The sequence below is a fragment of the Danio rerio genome, chromosome 17 (genome assembly GCF_052040795.2).
Source record: "Danio rerio strain M-AB ecotype USA chromosome 17, GRCz13ab, whole genome shotgun sequence".
NCBI classification, from domain to species: Eukaryota; Metazoa; Chordata; class Actinopteri; order Cypriniformes; family Danionidae; genus Danio; species Danio rerio.
Window position 1 is genome coordinate 20,929,910 of NC_141037.1, and position 23,282 is coordinate 20,953,191.

At 36.0% G+C, this 23,282-nt stretch overlaps 1 protein-coding gene across 14 annotated transcripts in view; it reads left to right on the plus strand.

The window, feature by feature from the left end:
- rgs7a (regulator of G protein signaling 7a) overlaps positions 1–20,663 on the plus strand; it is a 99,907-nt gene extending 79,244 nt beyond the window's left edge. For 7 of the 14 annotated variants that reach the window (XM_087288931.1, XM_087288933.1, XM_087288929.1 and 4 more), the window contains 14 exon segments: positions 391–497; positions 1,065–1,116; positions 4,081–4,145; positions 5,954–6,030; positions 6,471–6,552; positions 9,068–9,142; positions 9,479–9,577; positions 11,120–11,181; positions 13,596–13,706; positions 14,162–14,287; positions 14,412–14,598; positions 14,673–14,762; positions 16,122–16,161; positions 19,994–20,663. In XM_087288931.1, coding sequence (XP_087145057.1) covers positions 391–497; positions 1,065–1,116; positions 4,081–4,145; positions 5,954–6,030; positions 6,471–6,552; positions 9,068–9,142; positions 9,479–9,577; positions 11,120–11,181; positions 13,596–13,706; positions 14,162–14,287; positions 14,412–14,598; positions 14,673–14,762; positions 16,122–16,142 — 1,154 coding nt within the window. In that variant the 3' untranslated portion in view covers positions 16,143–16,161; positions 19,994–20,663. 14 annotated transcript variants of the gene reach the window in all.
- The last annotated feature ends 2,619 nt before the right edge of the window (positions 20,664–23,282 follow it).

Consider the following 23,282-nt stretch of genomic DNA (forward strand, 5'->3'; position numbering starts at 1 on the left):
CCATCCATCCATCCATCCATCATCTATCTAATCCATCCATCCATCCATCCATCCATCCATCCCCGTGTCTGTCTGTCTGTCTGTCTGTGCATCTGTGTATCTATATGCAGGTATTTGATTGATTCATCAGACTATTGTTGAGAAACTCTTCTTAATATGAAAACTTATTAAAAAAAACTTTTAGTTATGAGTTTGTTATGTTAGGAAAAACCTGTCACATTAAAAGTCCATAATATGCTTTTCTGACATTGTCCTTAAAGTTCATAGTACTACTTTTTTCTGTGTGTCCAATTTAAGAGCAAAAAGCAAAACATAAATTATCTTGGCATAAAACATCAGATTGCTACTACATACTTCGGGCACTAATAGCATTATGAATTGTTTGTCTAGTGGAGGCTCTTCATCTGGGCACGCTGATGGCAGCTCATGGCTACTTCTTTCCCATCTCTGACCATGTGCTCACTCTCAAAGACGACGGCACATTCTACAGGTTTCAGGTTCGTTGCTTTGCTGATTTGACAAACAAGTAGAACATTTAAAGGTGCAGTGAATGCTAAATACTGCATGTTATTAAAGTTAATTATACAGTAGCCTAATAACATGTAATATAGCAAGAGCAGATAAGGCTTAAACAGCATACATTACACTCATTAGAGTTAATCAGTACTTTATATTATACTGTAAATATACTACAACACAATTACTGAAATTATTGGAACTAAAATCTTCCAGAAGAAAATGAATGTAAGTTGTTTGTGTATATAAACTAAACTGTACATTTAAAAGTAGATTTTTGATTCTTGTTCAAGCACCTTATTTAAAATGATCTGAAACAACACAATTCTTGTTGTTTTTTAGGGACACAACTTAATTGTTTTATGGTCAATCCATTTAAATTTAATTAAGTTAACTTAATCAATTTGCGTTAGGAAAACATGAATGTTTTGTGTGAAACCCAGCATTTTTTATAGTGTTTGTGTGCTAAAAACAGTCAGTTTATGTTCTGTTTATGCATCACTCTGCATTAGAAATACTTTTAATCAATAATTATACTCTTCTGCCAGACTCCGTATTTCTGGCCCTCAAACTGCTGGGAGCCTGAAAACACAGACTACGGTGAGTAGTTGTGTATGTGTGTTTGTATGATCTGTTATATCTATATTTTTGTGACTAGTCTATATGAACATGTATTTAATGAATCTTGGCTGGGAATCAGCTGGATCATGGAGTGTTAGGAGTGTTTGTGCTTTTATAAGACAAATCTATATAAATGCAAGCTAATCAAATTCTACTAGCTGGCGTGTTTGTGTGTGTGTGTGAAATTGTCGCTGCATAAATTCATATCCCTTCATCCTCAACATTATATCTAGGTTTCCAGTAAAGCTGTATTTTAATCTCATTAGTTCCTATGTGAGACGAGGCTGTATCAAACAGGGTAAAAATGCACAACAACTGGAACTGAAAGGTTTAATTACCTTTAATATAAAAATGTTGGCCTTTTGCAGTGGAAAAAAAATCTCGACTGCATTTCTTCAATCCCTTTGAGTTTAACAGAGGAAAAAAGTTTATGATTTTGAAAGTAGTCTCATCTGCCCATCACCAGTGCTGTAGTTAACTGATTAAAAATACAATAACAGTGATTTTTTGAAATTTTAAAATCATTATTCAAAATCAAATCTGTTTTCTATTTCAATATGTTTTTAAAATCAACACAGGCTCATTGGAAATATGTTTTAGCCTACATTTTGTACAAAAACCTTAGACTGTAAAAGATATAAATGCATTGTCCATGACGTCACCCATAGGTTTCTGAAGAGCGCAGATGAAGCTTCAAGTGTGCATGGCCAATTGTCGCCATTTTGTTCACGTGTCATCTGACTAACCGGGGTTAACCAAAAAAGAGTACAGAGGCGGAGCTTAAGCGGAGCTACAAATGCCTGCTAGCATTTTGCTTAGACTGGCTTTCTCTTTCATTACCTGTGATTTGTTTGTGTTCTGATTACAAGTGCTTGGTTGTGTCCTATATCAATAAAGTGTTTAGTCTTTTAAAAACACTGTTTGCAACTAAGCGCTGTTCTTATGAGGTTTTTCTAGAGGAAAATGCTAGCTACTTTTTAAATACTTCAAATAGTCTTTGTTAGTAAATGCAAGGCTATTTATGAAATCCAGGCATAACACCGTATCACAATGTTTCAGATGAGCCTACAGATAATTGATCTGTCTGATTCTGGAGTGCATTAAAGCTCAAAATGAAATGATAAATTATCTTAAATAAAACAAATACATTTATAGAAATGGTATAAGGTGATGCGGTGGCACAGTGGGTAGCACTTTTACCTCACAGAAAGAAGGTCGCTGGTTCGAGCCTCGGCTGGGTCAGTTGGCATTTCTGTGTGGAGTTTGCATGTTTTCCCTGCGTTTGTGTGGGTTTTCTCCGGGTGCTCTGGTTTCCCTCACAAGTCCAAAGACATGTGGTACAGGTGAATTGGGTAAGCTAAATTGGCCGTAGTGTATGTGTGTGAATGAGTGTGTATGGATGTTTCCCAGTGATGGGTTGCAGCTGGAAGGGCATCCGCTGGGTAAAACATGCTGGATAAGTTGGCGGTTTATTCCACTGTGGCAACCCCAGATTAATTAAGGGACTAAGCCGAAAAGAAAATGAATGAATGAATGAGATATGGTATATAAGAATTTTCTTCACCTGGGAAATGGAGGCCACGTGGTTCGTGAGCACAATTAAGTGCACATAGCATGCCATATCATCTGATAATTGTAAGAAATAATTTCAAAAGGCAATTGACTGTATAAAGCCACAGAAAACAAAACAAAAATATGATGTATATGCTGAGTTCAGCGGCTAATCAGCCGGAATGATGTGTCACCGATCAGGGAGACCTAGCTGTCACTCAAGTGGCCAAGCCCTTAATTATGCAGACTTAATATAACTTAATATAAACTAAACAGATGAGTTATTAAAAAACAGTTATCATGAAGGATTATATTAGCTATATACGGCAAAAACGTTCTTTGTAAACACCTTTCTTTCTGTTGTAAAGTTGGCCATTTTAACATTGGGCTCAATAGAATTGTGCTCTATTATGGAGCCAGGTCATGTGGAATTTCGATGAATTGCTGTTTCAGATACTTCCATATTAGCTTCATGAGGGAGGTTGCAGCTTGACAAAAACACACTTAAATAGTACGTTGGACTGCAATTTCTAGGTAAAATGAATGCTACTGGGCTTTATGATGCTAACAACGTTTGTTCCATTTCCCACTTATAATATCCAGAGCAGTCCTTTGCCCATCGCTAAATAAATAGTGGGTTGTAAAGAATTATTTATTCTCGTGATGACAAAACTCAATTTTTAGCTTCAGTCTAATGAATGTCAATTTGCCGCTCGATAAGACTTATTATCAAAGTTGAAAACAGTTGTGTATTATGGAGGAACTATTCCCTATTGTTTCAATATTCTCAGATGAATTGAGTTCAAAAGATTGTTTTTATTTCAAAAGTATTTATTTTTAAAATAAATAAAAATCCCATTTGTTGTGTCACAATACATAACTTGTTTATAGTAGTCAACATTTAAGGTGGATCAAAACCTTTCATCAAAGTTGTCCTAAAACTATTGAACAACGCCCATTCTTGTATTAGGATAGTTAAAAAGTTTTTGATCCACTTTAAATGTACTGTGTAGCAATACATAAAGCATCTAAAATATAAAAACTTTTACAATCAATATAAAAACAAGTAAAATAAATGTACACTTTCATAAGTGATATAGTTTATTGTTCATTGCAATTTTGTACCCTGTCATACTCAACAAACAAATATATCTGTAAATGCAATTGCACTCATTCTTATATTATGGTTGTTTGCATGACTGGGTACTGTAAAATAAGCTTGTTTTGAATTCTGCAGATAGAACAAAGCAACACTTAGGCACTCAGGTGTAAATCACAACAAGCTGGTGTGAAATATGTTAAATGTTTACTAAATATTTTAGTGGGACTCATTTGAAAAGCCTGAAGGCTGTTGAGGTGTGTTTTTCACAGTCCTCTCGTGTCTCTCTGCAGCCGTGTACTTGTGCAAAAGAACAATGCAGAACAAAGCACGTCTGGAACTTGCTGATTATGAAGCTGTAAGTAATCCCCCCCTCTCTCTCTCTTTCTCTCTCTCTCTTAATTGTAACAATGCACATCTCAAGCTTTGTACTTCAGACATTATTAGATAGAAGATATTAAGGAGATAATGAGATAATGACAATCTTTAAAAGAAAAGTCAGACTAATCCAAGCCGCGCTTTAAATGTCAGGCTTTGTTTGCATAATCCATGTAAGCTCTCCAGTAGGTTTATGTAGATTCATTAGCATCTTTCTGGTATTGAACTCAGAACTATAAACTTGTAATACTTGTGTTTTCTTTTTTTAAACTTTTTCTTTCATCCATTTTATAATATTTGAAAAAGATATTTTTGCGAGTCTTCTAAAAAAAACAAATTATTAAAGACACAATGATTTATTTTTTTCATACTAAAAATCATTACAATATTAAGTAAAGATTTATATTTTCATACATTTCTTACTGTAAAAATATTTTTAAAATGTGATTGTTTAGAAATATGCAGTGTCAACTACTTAATTTTGCCACTTAGAAATATTCATTTTTAAGAAGTTAATGTTTACAACCTAAAAGGCTATTTTCTTAGTGGTTAGCTTTTTTTAACCCTCAGATTCTAGATTTACAAATAGTTGCATCTCAGACAAATTTTTTTTCATGACCCTATGACTGGTTTTGTGGTCAAGGATCAATCATTGTCTAGTAACTTCCAACTGCAGGAAATCACAATTCTAAAATAACGATAATAATAATAATAATAATAATAATAATAATAATAATAATACCAACAACAACAATAATAATCAACAATAATATCAATAATAATAATAATTCATTCATTCATTATTTTTCTTTTCGACTTAGTCTCTTTATAAATCTGGGGTTGCCACAACGCCAACTTATCCAGCATATGTTTTACGCAGAGAATGCCCTTCAAACCCATCACTGGGAAACATCCATAGACACTAATTCACGCACATACACTAGGGACAACTTAGCCCACCCAATTCACCTCTACCACGTCTTTGGACTTGTCTGGGAAACCGGAGTACCTGGAAGAAACTCACGCAACAACAGTAATATTAATAATAATAATGGTAATAATATTACAATTTTTAATTATTTTTAATTGTGAGATATTCACCATTTTTGAGGGATGTAAACAATAACAATGGTTCTAGTGTATTTCCTGTTTTACATTTTTCATCTCTATAGTTTCCTAGAATGCAAAAAAGTCCACATATTGATAAATTATGCAATGATAGCTGCTTTAATTTTGAGTTATGATTAAATTCCCACGTACAGAATTCTGAGAAAAGAATTTTGAGAATTACAAGTAAAAATTGTATGACATAACTCTTTGAGGGGAAAAGGCAAAATTGTAAGGGAAAAAAGCCACAATACTATTTTGTTTATAATTTTCGGCAGAAACTTTTGGATGAAGACAAGCATTTGATCATTTCTATATTGTAATAATGACTTTTTTCCTGCAATTAGAGAAAAGGTTATAATTGTGCATCGCAAACCCAGATTTCTTTCTGTCTCAAAGTCTGAAAATGTCTGATCTACGTTTGTAATTCTATTTCAAATAAGATTGTATTCTTCATTCATTAATATTCCTGACTATTTCTCACAGCTCATCTTTCAATTCTGACATTTCATCTCAAAGTTTTACATACAAACTTTCACAATTCTGTAAAATAAAGGTCAGAAATGCTCATTTTTCACAATCACCATTTTTTATTCTGTGGTAGGAACAAGTTTTCACAATAAAACAACATCTTTTTTTAACATTAGTCATTTAAAATGTTATTTCCTCTTCTTCTTCCAGGAGAGTTTAGCACGACTACAACGGGCTTTCGCCAGGAAATGGGAGTTTATATTTATGCAAGCAGAGGCTCAAGCAAAGTATGTATCGTTTAGTTTGTGATTATTTCTGGTCTTTCCCATCCCTTACTGGCTGTTTTTCATTTTGTGCATTTGTAAAAGCCTGCCACCCCTTTTGTAGACTAAGACTTTACACAGCAAGAATTCAAATATTAATAGCTGGATCTCTTGAAATATCTGTCAAGCGGTTCTTATGACGTCTGTGCTAATGGATTTTAAAAGTCTTGTGGACATAAACCACACATTTAAAATTGTTTTGGGATCTCACAGAACTTGAATTTATAAGTGACTTCTGCTGTTTTTCCAAGATTTTTCCTTTAAACTCAAGGCAATTCTGTGAGCCAAAACATTAGGCAGCTTTATGACTTTTCAGCTCGGTTACACGCTTCGTTGCATGCTTTGCCTTTTCTTTTGCGAGTTAAATGTTTTAATTGCTTTGGCTTTGTGTTTTGCCTGTACAGAGTTGATAAGAAAAGAGACAAAATTGAGAGGAAAATACTGGACAGTCAGGAAAGAGCCTTCTGGGATGTGCACAGACCAGTGGTGAGTATGTGTGTTTGTGTGTGTGTGTGAGAGAGAACAATGGAGCTATTCTCTTTTCTTCTTCTGAATTATTCTTTGTTGTTGTGTGGTGTTTGAAGTTGTTACCTCACAGAGGAATGACACAATACAGTTGAAGGCCCACTTGAGCTGATGGAATCACCTCTGGGCTTACGGAAGCCCTGCTTAGCCATATTCCAAAAATCCTACATCATTAATTTCCCTAGCCGATATTCTACAAAGTAAAAGTGAAAACGTGCAGATGTCCCCTAAGGAGATAATCCTACCTTTGAAACTCGTCCTTTTAAACTTTTGTTTGATGTACCTTAATGTAGTCAGGTTATTACAAAATACAAATTTGGGATCTTTTGGTATATTATTAAAACTAGAATTCTGTTGAATTGATTATCTACCATATTTTCTGTGTTACCTGACAGCGTTTTGTAGCATTGGTTTATGAAACAACTTATAGAAGACCCCTGGGGAGATTGGTTAATCAAATAGTCCCACATAGTTTGTGCATAATTGGATTGACATTAAATCGGATTCAATTAAAGGTGCTTTATGTACGTTTTTGACTCTTCTAAAACATAAAATACCATAATATGTTTGCAGATATTTAAGAAACATGCTAAGTGAACTATTGTTTATCTAAAAAACAATACTGAAGTCAGATATTCTGCTTTGAAAATGTCCTTTATGTGCCGGAACATCTGTCTTTGTTTTGGTTATTTAAAGCGGCCAATGCTAGTTTAGCATAATTATATTTTAGCAGCCCGGGTTACCCGGGTTACAGCATTTTTGATTAATTCAGTTAGGAAGGCTCTCAAAGTGTGCAAAATACGACCTCCGGTGGACAATAGCAGACTCCAAAATGAGAGTCAGATTCAGAGTTCCACATATAGATATTAAGCTTTTTTCCCTAAATACTAGTTTGAATTATCCCTATAAGTAATATAATTACAATAAATACAGTAGAAGTTAAATATTAGAAATTAGAATTAACAATAGAATTAACCAAACTGAGGTGATTCACGCTTTATGTCATGGCACAATATCCTGCTGGAAGTAGCCATCAGAAAACAGGTACACTGGGGTCATTAAGGGATGGACATGGTCAGCAACAATACTCAGGTAGGCTGTGGCATTGACATGATGCTCAATTGGTACAAATGGACCCAAAATGTGCCAAGAAAATACCCCCACACCATTACACCACCAACCACCAGCCTGAACTGTTGATACAAGGCAGGATAGATGCATGCTTTTATGTAGTTAACGCCAGATTCTGACCCTACCATCTGAATGCCGCAGCAGAAATCGAGACTCATCAGACCAGGCAACCTTTTTCCAATCTTCCATTGTCCAACTTTGGTGAGCCTGTGCGAATTGGAGCCTCAGTTTCCTGTTCTTCGCTGACAGGAGTGGCACCCTGTGCGGTCTACTGCTGCTGTAGCCCATCTGGTTATTTGAATTACTTTTGCCTTTTTATCAGCTCTAACCAGTCTGGCCATTGACCTCTGGCATCAAAAAAGCATTTTTGCCCACAGAACTGCCGCTCACTGGAGATTTTCTCTTTTTGGTACTATTCTCTGTAAACACTAGAGATGGTTGCGCGTGAAAATCCCAGTAGATCAGCAGTTTCTAAAATACTGCGGTTTATACCGCAGCAGATCGTCTTGACCATGTCTACATGCCTAAATGCATTGAGTGGCTGCCATGTGATTGGCTGATTAGAAATTTGCATTAACAAAAAGTTGGACAGGTGTACCTAATAAAGTGGCCGATGAGTGTATAAGGAAATCAATATATGTTTCACATTGCAATTTCACACATGACAACTGAAACTCATTGTCATCAGAACTAAATGCAAGCAAATACACTGGCATGCTTGTTGATTACAGAGGCTACTTAATTAGTATTTAAAATGTATATAAACATTACAATTATTATTGTAGCAGTCCATGTGTGTACAAATCACCTGATGTGTACTGCTTCATGCCTTGCGTATACGTGAGCTGTTTGTTTTGAAGGAAGCCGCAATTTCTCCCTCAATTACACTGAGCTGATCCTCCTCATTAGCAATTTCATGCTAACTTGCCTTGATCTTTCGAGCTGATGTGCAGTAGTGAGATGCTGCAGCTCTTGTCCATATTTAGCTAGTGTGGGTTCAGATGGGGATTATTATAGAACTCAAAGTGTCTGGAGGCTGTTTTCTCCCCCTTGCGAATATACATTGCAGGCTGCAAACTAAAGTTCATTCTATACAGGAGTGTAGAAACAGTCCTGTGTGAGATAAAACAGAGTCCAACCAGCAGGAAACCATGTGATTGACAGCTCAGTGCCTTTTAAAATATCAGCTCAGTTTCCCAAAACAGGGGGGAGTATGTCGGTGAGGTGCACCGCGTCATGTGGTTTACAGTCGATGAAACATGGTTGCTTACCAATCCATAAACTATAGGTCATCTTGAAAACTAACATTTATTTTGACAGCGTGTGCTATGTGTGTGTTTTTCAGCCAGGTTGTGTGAACACAACAGAAGTGGACATAAAAAAGTCATCCAGAATGAAGAATCCTCACAAGACGAGAAAGGTGATGAAAATTAATTCAGAAATTAAATAAACAACTTCACTTTTTAATGTCCTGAATCATGTGACTAATCACTAAAAGAGATTTTCCACTTGTTACATCATTGAACCTTCGTGTTGGATGAATCAATCAACCATCAGAATAATAGCCAATCAGTCCTGAATAAATCCACCAATCAGGGAGCCTCATAAAATCATGCACCTCACTGGTCAAGAACTGCTCACCGCAACAATCAAACGACTGTCCATGTGAAATCCTTCATCACAGATGCAATCACTCAGAAATCTACTGTATGTAAATTTATGTAAATGTGTTTGTAATTTATTTAAATTTTCACAGTCTGTGTACGGCCTTCAGAACGACATTCGCAGCCATAGCCCCACCCACACACCAGCCCCTGAGGCCAAGCAGCCAACCGAGGAAGAGCTTCAGGAACAGGTAACGTCTGATTGGTTCTGTGTGTTTTTAGGCATAAAAAAGCCAAAAGGGGATTTACAGCTTAGAATAATAAATAGCCTATTAAAGATTTTGAGCTGAACAATAGAAGACACATTCTGAGAACATCTGTATATTACATTTTGTAAAAAAGAAGCCCTTTTATGTATTTGGTTTCGGCAGACTACCTATCTGCTGCAGAGCAAATACAGACTTCCTACTGTCGATATGTAGGCAGACACTGCATTAATAGGGATTGAGAAATCTCCTTACAGGGGAAGGGTTACAGAGGAACTGTGATAATGGACTGGCCTACAGTGAAACTGAATCAAACAAAATGTTGAGCAAGCAATCTCACTGGCTGCAGAAGTAGCAGCAGCCAATAAACATGCCATATAATGATGTGGTTTCTTTCAGTCTACATATATAAAATAAGTCCATGTCATCTAGAATTCCCTGACTGAACTTGATGTGATTCTATTTTGCTAAAAATAATTAAGTGTTCATGATGTCGTGCTTATGGTACTATGACAATGATTTCTTTGTAATACTTGAAACTACTATATGGGTAATTCTTTAACTACTGGCTCTTTTATGTCTTTTGATTATATATCCAAAAATATATATATAATTTTATTCAAATTCCTCTTTCTTTGTCAAACTAACAAAAAAAAAACCCTACTTTTAAAAAGTTTACTAGCTTTCTATTATATATTTTTTTAATTATTCAACCCTCTTTTATGTGTCAAAATCACTGTTTTTACCTTGTCGCACACCCAGAGTTTTAAACTTCAACAATGAAAATAACATTTTAAAATATTATTTATCTGGTATCTAATAATGTATCTTAATTTAGCACTAGTGAAATAATTTAAATATTTTATAGTTATTAATGTGAGACTATTATCAATGTTTTTTTTATAACTGTCACACAGTATCAGTGTCATTTCCACCACAACACTGTAATGTCGCTTTCAAAAGTTTGTGTGAAAGATTATTTTGGTGGTTTCTATGAAAATGAATAGTGCCATAGAAGCAAGGTTTATTTGCACTCTTCACCCTTCCCCTTGACCTCACTTTCAATCATGGTCATGGCATTAACGTAAATCATACCAAGTCTGGAATGGTTCCACCTATGTAACTATACAGAGTTTGAGCAGGATTAAAACCAGCACTCAAACCAGCATTTTTATTTATTAGTTAGTTGACTCTTGCATCAGTCACTAGTGCACTTCAATAGGCCAGGTGACTGAGGTTTACTCAATTTCATCCAAGCCCAGTGAACGATATGAATTAGTTCTCCATTCATTGCCACAATATCTGTTTTCTATCCACAAAGTTCCCAAAACTATCTTCATAAATAACTAAGCTCAAATATCTTAGCCAAACTGGGAGACCAACTGACCACCTTTTGACTGTTTTAAGCTGTTTTTATTCTTCTTTCTCAGCAGCTGCATGAAAAATAGTGGCTGTATTTAGCATGAGTTTTCACACACACACACCTACATAAACTCACCCTGACTATTAGCATTATTGTCTTTCCAGATCAAGTTTTGGCAAGCACAGTTAGACCGCCATCGATTGAAAATGTCCAAAGTTGCAGAGAGGTAAGTCAGAGAGAGAGAGAGAGAGAGAGAGAGCCTGTGCTGTTATCGATCCACAGGTCTTCATTATTCTACAGTGCTTAAACATTTTCTTATCGATCTCTTTAATGGTCTGTGTAGATATTGTTCATGCTGACAAACATGTTTCTGTTTCTCGTCCTCAAATTTACTTCATCTGTGAGATCAATGACTCACTTAGGATGCCACAACATCTCGAAACAAAGTTTTTTTAATGCCACGTGAAAAGAAACCGACTTGTAGCAATCAATTATAGATCAAAATAAAAAATGTCCATCAGTGTTGGAAGTAACAACTTGGAAGTAACATGCATTATGTATACATAATCAGATTACTTAAAGTGCCCCTAAATGATGTTCATAATGTTCGGATATTACCTTTCTCACATTGTGTAATGTAGCTGTTTGTCAATATAAAGAGTCTGCAAAGTTTTAAAGATTATCAAAGTGCAGGATTTCAGGGTGTTGATACTGTATGTCAAAAATATATTTTCTTTGCAGTAAAAACAAATTCACTTTTCATACACAAAAAACTGAGTTTGAACTAGGGATCAAATTGATACTGTAAAAGTGATGCCATAATAACTGTCTATATTACTGTGTACAAGCTACCGGAACTAAAATATTCAGATATAGTAATGCCCATTTCAATTACAACAAGCCCAGCAGACACACAACATGTTTGGTTAGATTCAGGTTGCCGCACTTAATGCCAGTGCTATTTTGACGTCCATTAATGACATAAAATTGCATTGATATTTGGTTAATTTTAGGTTGTGTTGGTAAGTGACCAAAATATTTTAAACCAACATCATATTGACGTCAAATACTGAGATTTGTTCATCAAGTATGGCAACCAAAATCCAATGTTTGATAGACGTCATAATGGTTACTGCCAGACAACATCAAGCTGTAACATCATTAGATGTTACAACAAATATACAATGAAGTTAACTTACTAATAATTTCATTCATCCATTTTCTTTTTGGTTTAGTTCCTTTATTATTCTGGGGTCGCCACAGCGGAATGAACCGCACTAATAATTCCAGTTACAACAAAATTGTTTATGTTCATTACTAACCTGGGGTAAGGGTTATAAATATGGTGTAAAATTATTATAATATTGCATCGTGTACAGTCATATGATCAGTATAACTCATTGATATGAATATGAGCAAAAATCATTGATGAGCATAAAACATTCAGAGAGGGGATGAACAATAATGCAAATCAAAAGTAACAAATCAACACAAAAAGTGCAAATCAATATAAAAGTACAGTAGCTTGCTTTTAGTATTGCATTATTTTAAATCAATAATACCTAATAATAAAAAATAAAAATAATAGTAGGGCATCACGGTGTCGCAGTGGGTAGAACAATTGCCTTACAGCAAGAAGGTCACTGGCTCCAGCCCCAGGGGGGTCAGTTGGCATTTCTGTGTGGAGTTTGCATGTTCTCCCCGTGTTCACGTGGGTTTATTCCAGGTGCTCTGGTTTCCCCCCCAGTCAAAAGACATGTGGTATAGGTGAATTGGATAGGCTAAGTTGGCTGTAGTGTGTTTGAATGCAACAGTGTGTGGGTCTTTCTCAGTGTTGTGTTGCGGCTGGAGGGGCACCTGCTGCGTAAAACATTTGCCGGATAAGTTGGCGGTTCATTGCGCTATAGCCACCCCTGATTAATAAAGGGACTAAGCCAAAAAATAAAATGAATGAATGAATGAATAATATAATAATAATAATAATAATAATAATAATAATAATAATAATAATAATAATAATAATAATAAAAACTTATAAACATTGTATTAACACAATAAATGTTAAACAACAGTACTCTTATCTCTTAATCTTATTTTTTAGTATAAGGCAAGGAAAGACAAGTTTATTTATTCATACACAATGGTAATTCAAAATGCTTTACATAAACAAGAATAATAGAAACAAGAAAATTCAAATGATGACAAGAATTAAAGATGATTAAAAACTGATTAAAATGTGTTAAAACAGGTTTTAAAGAAAGTCATAATCGCGCGATCTGTCAGATAGAAAAATGTAAACCATAAAGTTAAATTAATTAGCAGGTACATGAACATTTTTATGTGTTTTAGTACACTATGTTCCCTTACAGAAAAGCTATGCGAGTGCTTCGCGTCATGTGCAGTTGTGGTAAAATCATTTGTGAAACACACATGGAACAAATGTAGCACACATGAAATTTGTGGTTTTGCTAACTTTTTATGTGGGGAAACTTTATAAGTGGATTCTTTCTACATGTATTTGATGTGATTTTAGCATTAAGTTCATGTAACCCTTGTGTCTTATTTCTGAGACGTTAATAATAGATACCATTTTTTCTTCTCCCTCTCTTTAATCCGTTTGTTTTTATGATTGTGTTGTAGTTTGCTGAGCTATGCAGAGCAGTATTCAGACTATGACCCTTTCTTGTCCACTCCTGATCCCTCCAACCCCTGGATGTCAGATGATACAACACTTTGGGAAATGGAGGCCAGGTTTGTTTCAAACACACACAGACAAACATGTATATGGTGGTTTATGAGGACTCTTCATTGGCATTATGTATTTTATACTGTAAACTACTTGTTACATTGCCTTACCCTACCCCTATAAGAAACCTCTTTATTTATTCTCTTTTCGGCTTAGTCCCTTTATTAACCTGGGGTCGCCACAGTGAAATGAACCCCCAACTTATACAGCATATTTTTTATGCCATGGATGCCCTTCCAGCTGCAACCCATCACTGGGAAACATTTATACACACTCATTCACACACATACACTATGGACAATTTAGCTTACCCAGTTCACCTATAGCACATGTCTTTGCACCTGTAGTGGAAACTGGAGCACCCGGAAGAAAACCTTTACACACAAATGCACACAAATACTCTTATTGTCTTAATTATTGTTGTATAATTTATTTTGTGTGTGTGTGTTTGTGGGTGTAGTAAGGAACCTGGTCAGACTCGAGTTAGACGCTGGGGTTTTGGGATTGATGAGGTGTTGAAAGATCCGGTGGGGAGAGAGCAGTTTCTCAAGTTCCTAGAGTCTGAATTCAGCTCAGAAAACCTCAGGTAATCCTCCAGCACACTTCCCCTTCATGCCCCCTGCTGGCAGGTGTGGAGAAATACTGCGCAACCGCTTCTGCTCTGTGTAATGGTTTTGTGTTCTGCAAATGAATTCTCTTTTACTGTTCAGATTCTGGTTGGCAGTGCAAGAGTTAAAGAGAAGGCCGATCCGTGAGGTGCCAACGCGGGTGCAGGAGATCTGGGAAGAGTTTTTGGCAGCTGGAGCCCCCAGTGCCATTAATGTGGACTCCAAGAGCTATGACAAAACCACACAGAATGTCAAAGACCCTGGGAGATATGCTTTTGAGGATGCACAGGTGAGGAATGTGTGTTATTGAGTAGCTACATATTTCATATAATATTTGACTGTTTGTAATTGTGTGTCTCTCAGGAACACATCTATAAGCTGATGAAGAGTGACTCTTACAGCCGGTTTATTCGATCCAGTGCCTATCAGGAGCTTTTGCAGGCCAAGAAAAAGGTATTTGACTAACAGTCATAAAATCAAACAAATTCTGACTAGTTAATTTACACTACTATTCAAAGCTTTGGGGTATGTGATTTTTTTTTTTTAAGTAAGTCTTATATGTTGAACTAAGCTTAATTATTTGATCACGAAAACAAATATAGTAATAGTGTCAAACATAATCAAACATTGCTCTCTGTTTAAATACATTTAATTTATTATTTTCTTGACTTGTGTCCTATAAACGTTGAAAATCAAAGCTTATTATTATGTATACCAACCTTTTGTTTTACTGTCACTTTCGATGCATTTAATGAACACTTGCTTGTTTAAAGGTTTATTTATATTTTAAACAATTCTACCCAACCCCAAAGGTTTGAGCAGTATTGCATGTGAAGTTATCTCTCAAATATAGACAATCTGTAAAATGTGATGCTGGCAGCTCATTGTTTTGGGTTTTATACCACAATTTACAGCACCAAATCAAAAAGTCACTTTTTACAAGTGCAGAGTAACATTTTCAAAAGGACAAGAGCAAAGATCAAGGTTCCATAATGCAATTTAAAAGCATAAATAGATACATCCATGAGCCATAGATAAGTTCTGTTTCAGAAATATTTAACAGTGTACTTTAAATGAGTTTATTTTGATAAATATTATTTTATGAATTTTACAGCAGCTACTAACGAGATGGTATAGGAAAATACCTAATAGTTAAGACTATAGTTTAACAAATTATGAAAATTTGCTCAGTCCATCCAGTATCCAACTGGTGACTTTTTCTACACTGATGCATTAAAAAAGATATTAGCTAAAACTGTGGTTCTTGGTGATTTCAGTAAATGACACACTTACATAAAAAATATTAAAATAAAAAAAATAAAATAATATATATATATATATATATATATATATATATATATATATATATATAAATGCACACAAACACACAGGCAACACTAAATGAACAGCAGAGGTTATTATTTCTAATGAATGTTCAGACACAGCATGCTGCAGTTTTTCACTCTTTATCTTGTTGAATGGAGTCGGGAAGCATACAGGATCGCAGAACCTCTTTTGAAAAGTTCACTCGTAATGTGGTAAGTGGTAGTGGCCCCGCCCTCTCAGTGACATGACCAATCAGACAGCAGCTCTGATCAGATGACTCTTGTCTGGTGATTTATCCTGCCCCCAAACCTTGTGATGTCACCTTAAATCGTGTTGTCTAACAGGTTTAAGCAAAGCTCTTCTCTTGTCATTATCTGTGTCATCTACAGATGAGCTGTTTGTCATTGCATGACTTTGCATTTTGGTCTCCTGTTGCAACAGCTGCCAAAATGTGTACCTGTTCACTCTTCTCTATCTTGTCCACAGAAAAGTAAGAACTTGTTTTGAAAGAAGGCATTGCTTCCAGGTAACCCTGCTCCTCCTCAGCCTGTATGTGATGCTCCTGGGGCCTCATGTATCAACGCTGCGTACACACAAAAACTTTGCGTATGCCAGGTTTTACGCTCACCTTTGGATTTACTAACAATGAAATGAACATAGGAATGTGCGTTGGTCCACGCCAACTTCATGTCTGGTGTACGTGCATTTCCTGTGTGTGTTTGTTTTATTACCATTGGCGACTCCTAGAGGCAATTGTGTTAAATTGCACACTTCAAAGTATCTTGGAGCCGTGCAATCGCAGCTGTATGAGACGGGATAATCCGCATGTCTAGCAGGTATATAAGGTTTCCACACCATGCAGTTGACCAGACATTAAAGCGCAACTTGCAGCAATCGCCGGTTTTCCCAATGTGATCGGAGCGATCGACTGCACGCACATTGCTATAAAGGCGCCATCTGAAGATGAATTTGCATACATGAATTTGAAACATTTATATTCAATAAATGTGCAAATAATATGTGATGCTACACACACTTTTTAATGATTCCTACTTGTCTTCCTCGTGATGAAGAGTAGGCAAAATCTGATATGTAATGGGGGAAAAAGAAAAATAAGTTGATCAGATGCTGGATTCGAACTGGGTTTAGGAATGATAGTCAAAACATGTTGCCATGCGCTTTAAGAGCTACGCCACTCACACTGCTGATAGTTGCTCAACTATCACTTAAATCGCTCATTTAAACAAGGTGTCCAACGAGACCCCACTGCGTTAACAGCATCAGCTAAACTCTCCCACTTTTTGTTATTAATACCGGAGGACAAACTTTTAAATAACACCGTTTTCTGCAGTCTATCTCCGATAGGAGCACCTCCAATTCACATTCTGTTCAAAGTTTCTCTTGTTGCTTGCTTCTGTCATTGCTTCTTCTTTTGGTTTTGCCAAAGTAAAGTCATTAGCATATTCATACGGGGGAGGAGGCAGGGAGGCATTTACAGCTTTGTGCGTACGCAATGTTTTAGTATTGATTCAACGCAAGTCTTTTGTACATGAGGCCCCTGTTCTTTTGTGTCTGTCTGGTTTACGTCTGATTTTTCTATTGGAGTAATGGATTACCCAGAAATTAAAATATATATTTTTTTCAGGCAAGACAAATGAAGATGTTTGGCAGAATGCCAAAGCTACTGTTTTGAGTCATATGAGTCAGAAAAGTGATTCATATGACTGTTGAAAAAATGAAGTTGTTGCTGAAAAAAAAAAATCAGTTTTCATTAAAGATATTAAGCAGCAAAATTGTTTTAAACATTGATAGTACGAAGAAATATTGTTTTTGGCACTAGAGAGTAAATTGTAATGACTTTTGAAGGTACATATTTCACTAAAGATGCTAAAAGTCTGCTTTACAAATACAAGAGGCTGTATATTCTAAGTATATTCAAATTAGCAGCAGATATTTTAAGTTGTAAAAAATGTAATCAATATTAAAATATTAAAGTTATGGACAAACAAATATACAGTAGAATGTGCCTTAGAGTATCTCTAAAATTATGATGAACTGAAATTAAACTTCTGAGGCAAATCTAAAACACCAGGATGCACTTAGAGAGGGAATAAAAATAAAATATCAAAGTATGAAACTTATTATAATTCAATTTAATTCATGTTTATTTATATAGCGCTTTTCACAATATAGTTTGTCTCAAAGCAGCTTAACATAGTTCTAGTCAAGTCCAGATTTCAGAGTTGAAGTTCAGTTTAGTTCAGTTCCGTGTGGATTAAATTTCACTGCTGAAAGTTCAAACACTGAAAAGCAAATCCACCGAAGCGCATCTCCACAAATCCCAATCCGAGCAAGCCAGTGGTGATAGTGGCGAGGAAAAAAACTTCAATATTATTATTTTTATTATTAATAATAATATTTAGCAAAATACTGCTATTTAGAGTTCTTTTTTAGCCAACTCATAAGATTTAGACATTAACAGTAATTTTACGTTATGCTTTATACATTTTAGTAATTTGTTCTGTATCTGTCAACAAACCATCTGTTTGTTCATGCTAATATACACTCTTGGGCCACTTTATTAGGTACACATTACTAGTACCAGGTTGAATCCCCCTTTGTCTTTAGAACTGCCTTAATCTTTGGTGGCGTAGATTAAACTAGGTACTGGAAATATTATTCAGAGATTTTGGTCCTTATTGACATGAGAAAATCATGTAGTTGCTGCAGATTTGTCGACTGCACATCCCTAATGCGAATGTCCAGTTCCACTACATCCCAAAGGTGCTCTATGGGATTGAGAGCTGGTGACTGTTGAAGACATTTGAGTTCAGTGAACTCATTGTCATGTTCAAGAAACCAGTCTGAAATGATTTGCACTTTATGACACGGTGTGTTACCCTGCTGGTAGTCATCAGAAGATGGGTACACTGTGGTCATAAAGGTATGGACAGGGTCAGCAACAATACTCAGGTAGGCTATGTTGTTGACACAATGCTCAATTGGTACTAATGGGCTCAAAGTGTGTCAAGAAAATATCCCCCACAGCATTACAGCACCACCACCAGCCTGAACCATTGATAAAAGGCAGGATGGATTAATGCTTTCATGTTGTTGACGCCAAATTCTGACCCTACCATCTGAATGTTGCAGCAGAAATCGAGACTCATCAGACCAGGCAACCTTTTCCAATCTTCTATTGTCCAATTTTGGCTGAACCTGTGCGAATTCTAGCCTCTGTTTCCTGTTGTTAGCTGACAGGAGTAGCACCAGGTGTGTTCTTCTGCTGCTGTAGTCCAACTGCCTCAAGGTTGGACGTGTTGTGTATTCAGAGAGGCTCTTCTGCATAACTCGGTGGTAACGGTTATTTGAGTTACTGTTGCCTTTCTATCAGCTTGAACCATTCTGGCCATTCTCCTCTAAAATGTGGCATCAACAAGGCATTTGCGTGTACCGAACTGCCGCTCACTGGATGTTTTTTTCTCTTTCAGACCATTCTCTGTAAAGCCTAGAGATGGTTGTGCATGAAAACCCTAGTAAATCAGCAGTTTCTGAAATACTCAGACCAGCCTGTCTGGCACCAACAACTACCGCACATTTAAAGTCACCTAAATTAACTTTCTTTCCCATTCTGATGCTCTTTTTGAAATGCAGCAGATCGTCTTGACCATGTCAACTCACCTAAATGCATTGAGTTGCTGCCTTGTGGTTGGCTGATTAAAATTTTGCATTAATGAGTAGTTAGACAGGTGTACCTAATAAAGTGGCTGGTGATTGTAGTGTACTAACTAGTAGTAAAGAAAGATATATTCATGCTGGTACGTTTGATCCACTTTAACATATGTGGTTACAGATAGATTTGAAAGTTAAAAAAATTGTTTAAATATAAAAAGCAACATTGCCAGAGATGAGTTGCTGCTGGAAGGGCATCCGCTGCGTAAAAACGTGCTGGATAACTCAGCAGTTTATTCTGCTGTGGCGACCCCGGATTAATAAAGGCACTAAGCCGAAAAGAAAATTAATGAATGAATAAAAGCAACAAAGCAAAAAAGCATGGATTAAAGCTGAGAAATAAATACTGTCAACCTGGGAGTCCACATACTGTAACTGACATGCTTTAGTTCATGTACACTGAACAGTCAAGCAGAGAAACATTACTGTTTATGACTAACTGGAATTTGTCATTTGAGCAATCAAAGTTTTGATGCATCTTGAAAATTCAAGTTGAATGATGTGTGTTCTGTGTTAAATAGTCCTCCCATCAGTTACAGATTTGTCGATTTGTGTTTAGCATATTTAAAATATATTTGCATATTGGTGTATAAAGTCATTGGTTGTCTCCTTGTTTTTGTTTTTAGGGGAAATCTCTGATATCCAAGAGGCCACCTGCTGTCGTCCAATCTTGCTGAGCCTCAAACAATCCACTGAGGATGAGGACGCCGTCATCTTCATCTCTGTCGTCTGATTGGTCCAGCTCCCAGATTCCCTGGACAACGGACCAAATCACATGCATGTCCGAGAGGCTGAGTTTTTAAATCAGTTTCTACTTGCTACTTGCTAGTTTCAGTCTTTAAGACAGTTAGACTTGGACTTCTACTATCTGGGAAATGCAGCAACGTCTTTCAAAAGAGGAAAACGATCTTCTCCTCTCCTCTTCTGTCTGTCAGGACTGTCTCCAAATGTAGACTGATCAAATGATGTCAAAACCAGAAAATTTAAAGTCATAAAAAAATCACAGTTAAATATAACAGCGTAGGCACATTGTGTAAAATCGAGAAGCTTTAGACAGAGATGATCTCTTCCTACTCACCTTTCATCTCTTTTTTGCATTGATTTTATTGCACTATAAAGGATCTAGCACACGTTTGCTTATCGCACATGTGAAGTCGCATGGGATATATCTGAAAGCGACTGGTCTTGCAATCTGTCTCGTTGTTTCTTCTTCGTTGGCTCCCTCCGTTTATTTTTTTATACCATGTGTAAACACTTTTACTTGAAAATGTATTAAAGTCGGTCCTTTATCTGAAAGTCATGCGCTGATTTGTCCTTCACTGCACAGTTGTTAATGACTACTGTAGTTAGAGCTGTCAAGCAGCAGCAGAGCATTTACTCTGACAGATTAGCGCCAATGGACTCGCAAAGGAAAACAGGTTTGTGTTCAGACGGCATCATGTGCTCATCCTATCGACACATCAATAAAAATCTAAATATGTTTTTTGAATTCTGTGACATGAAGAAAGATGAGCAAGTTTCTAAATATCTCCTCGTAAATGTTTTCAGCTATGACCACCAAACTTAAGTCTAAACCTGTATGATTAGTCTTTTTTAACCTCTTTAACTATCAAACACATTTTTAAGCATAAATGTGAGATTGACATGTTCAACAAAAAGTAAAAAAATAAAAATTAAAAATTCAATTCAATTAAAACAAAAAAAGTTATGTACATTACATTTTTTTTTTAAAAGTGACACATTCATTTGTTTTTTTTCCTTCATTTTAGTCCCTGATTTATCAGGGGTCACCACAGCGAAATAAACCACTACTACTCCAGCATATGTATTACGTAGAAGATGCCCTACCAGCTGCAACCCAGTAATGTGAAACACCTAAACACAAATACACTATGGCCAGTTTAGTTTATTCAATTCACCCATACCGCATGTCTTTGGACTGTGGGGAAACCGGTACCTCAGACTGGAGCACCTGGAGAAAATTCATGCATACACGAGGAAAACATGCACACAGAAATGCCAGGTGGCCCAACCAGGACTCGAGCCAGCGACCTTCTTGCTGTGAGGCGACAATGCTAACCACTCAGCCACCAAAAGTTAAACAATAAATGTATATTTAATGTTTTATCGTATTTAATATATGTATTTTACAAAACAAGTTTTACTTCATGGTGATTCATTTCATTGTGGCGACAAAAAAAAAAAAATGCATGAATGAGTGTTTACATTAAAATTGACAGCAAATCTAAGCAAAATATTTGAAAAAATTGCATTCCAAATTTGAAGTTGATATCTCAAAAAATAGCTTTTATTGAGGTTTTGTGTGGGCGCAGTACCAAACCTCAGCACCAGATGACATCCAGCTTTCCATATAAGGGCACTCCAATTTCTGTGTATTGCTTGAGTGATATGAATCCGATTTTTCATACTTTTCACAATATTTGTAAAATAGACATCAGATTCTACAGTAGCATGGGCTGTTTGTTGAGATCTCAGCTAAGGTTAGCTATTTAGGTTAGATTAGGTTAGCTAATTAGATTGATGGTTTATGTAAACTGGACAGTCAAATGAACAAAAAAAAAAATAACAACATGAATTATTGAGGGTGTAAAACTTTCACAACAACAATTTAAGTGGTGATTTTTAGTATTTAACCAACTGTAAATCCACCAAGTGCAAAACTTTCATCTGTCCATCTGTGGCAAATTGTCTATCACTAGCAATAGTAATTAGTCTTTGAGACTTAAAGTTGTTAGTAACATGGTAAAACATCTCAACGTGCTAAAACACATTAACATTCCAGCAACGTTAATTCATGCTAGCATTGTGTTAAATGTGAACACCATATTTATCGAAATTGACTAGTGACCATGATAAACATGTTAGCAACATGCTAGCATTGTGGTAAACATGATAGCAGGATGCGAATTTACGCTGCTGTAGTATTAAATCACCAAATGTCAGAAATCAGCAAATTCATGCTAGCAGTGTGATAAATAATGACAGCTATGTGTTAAACAAACAGGGAACATGCTAAGGACAAGACTTATGTAATAATAATGTGCTAGCAACATGTTAAAATATGGTAGAAACATGTTCGCAATATCCTAATTTGTTAGCATATTGATACAATAGCATTTCCCCCTTCACCCTAAGCTTTCAACATTTAGGTGAGGTTTTACATTAGTCATATGAAATAACCAAACATATTTTTACAATTATAATAAAAATAAAAACAAAGAAATCTGAACAAATAATTGACAATCTTGTATTTATTTTACGGTTTGTTAGTTTGTTTGTTTCAAGGTATTTTAAATAATATTTGGTATATTTACAGAATGATTTATTTTATTTAGCCTACTGCATAACAATTTACTTTAACTTTTTATAATTATGTGTCACGATGGCGCAGTGGGAAGCACGATCGCCTTACAGCAAGAAGGTTGCTGGTTTAAGCCTTGGCTGGGTCAGTTGGCATTTCTGTGTGGATATAGCATGTTCTCCACGTGTTCGCGTGGGTTTCCTCCTGGTGGTCCGGTTTCCCTACAGTCCAAAGACTTTCGCTATAGGTGAACTGAATAAGCTAAATTGACCATTGTGTATGTGTGAATGAGAGTGCATAGGTGTTTCCCAGTGTTCGGTTGCAGTTGGAAGGGCATTCACTGGGTAAGACATGTGCTGGATAAGTTGGCGGTTCATTCCGCTGTGGTGACCCCTGATTGATAAAGGGACTAGGCTGAAAATAAATGAACGAATGAATTTTATTACTATTTTTTATGAAAAACAATATACAAATGTCAATTGAATTTAAACATATGTTGCTCAGATTTAGTCTTTCTGTAAACTTCAATGCTTAAGCAGACTGCCATTGCGTTTTTTACCACTAGAGGGCAATGACTCCATCCACCAGGTTTT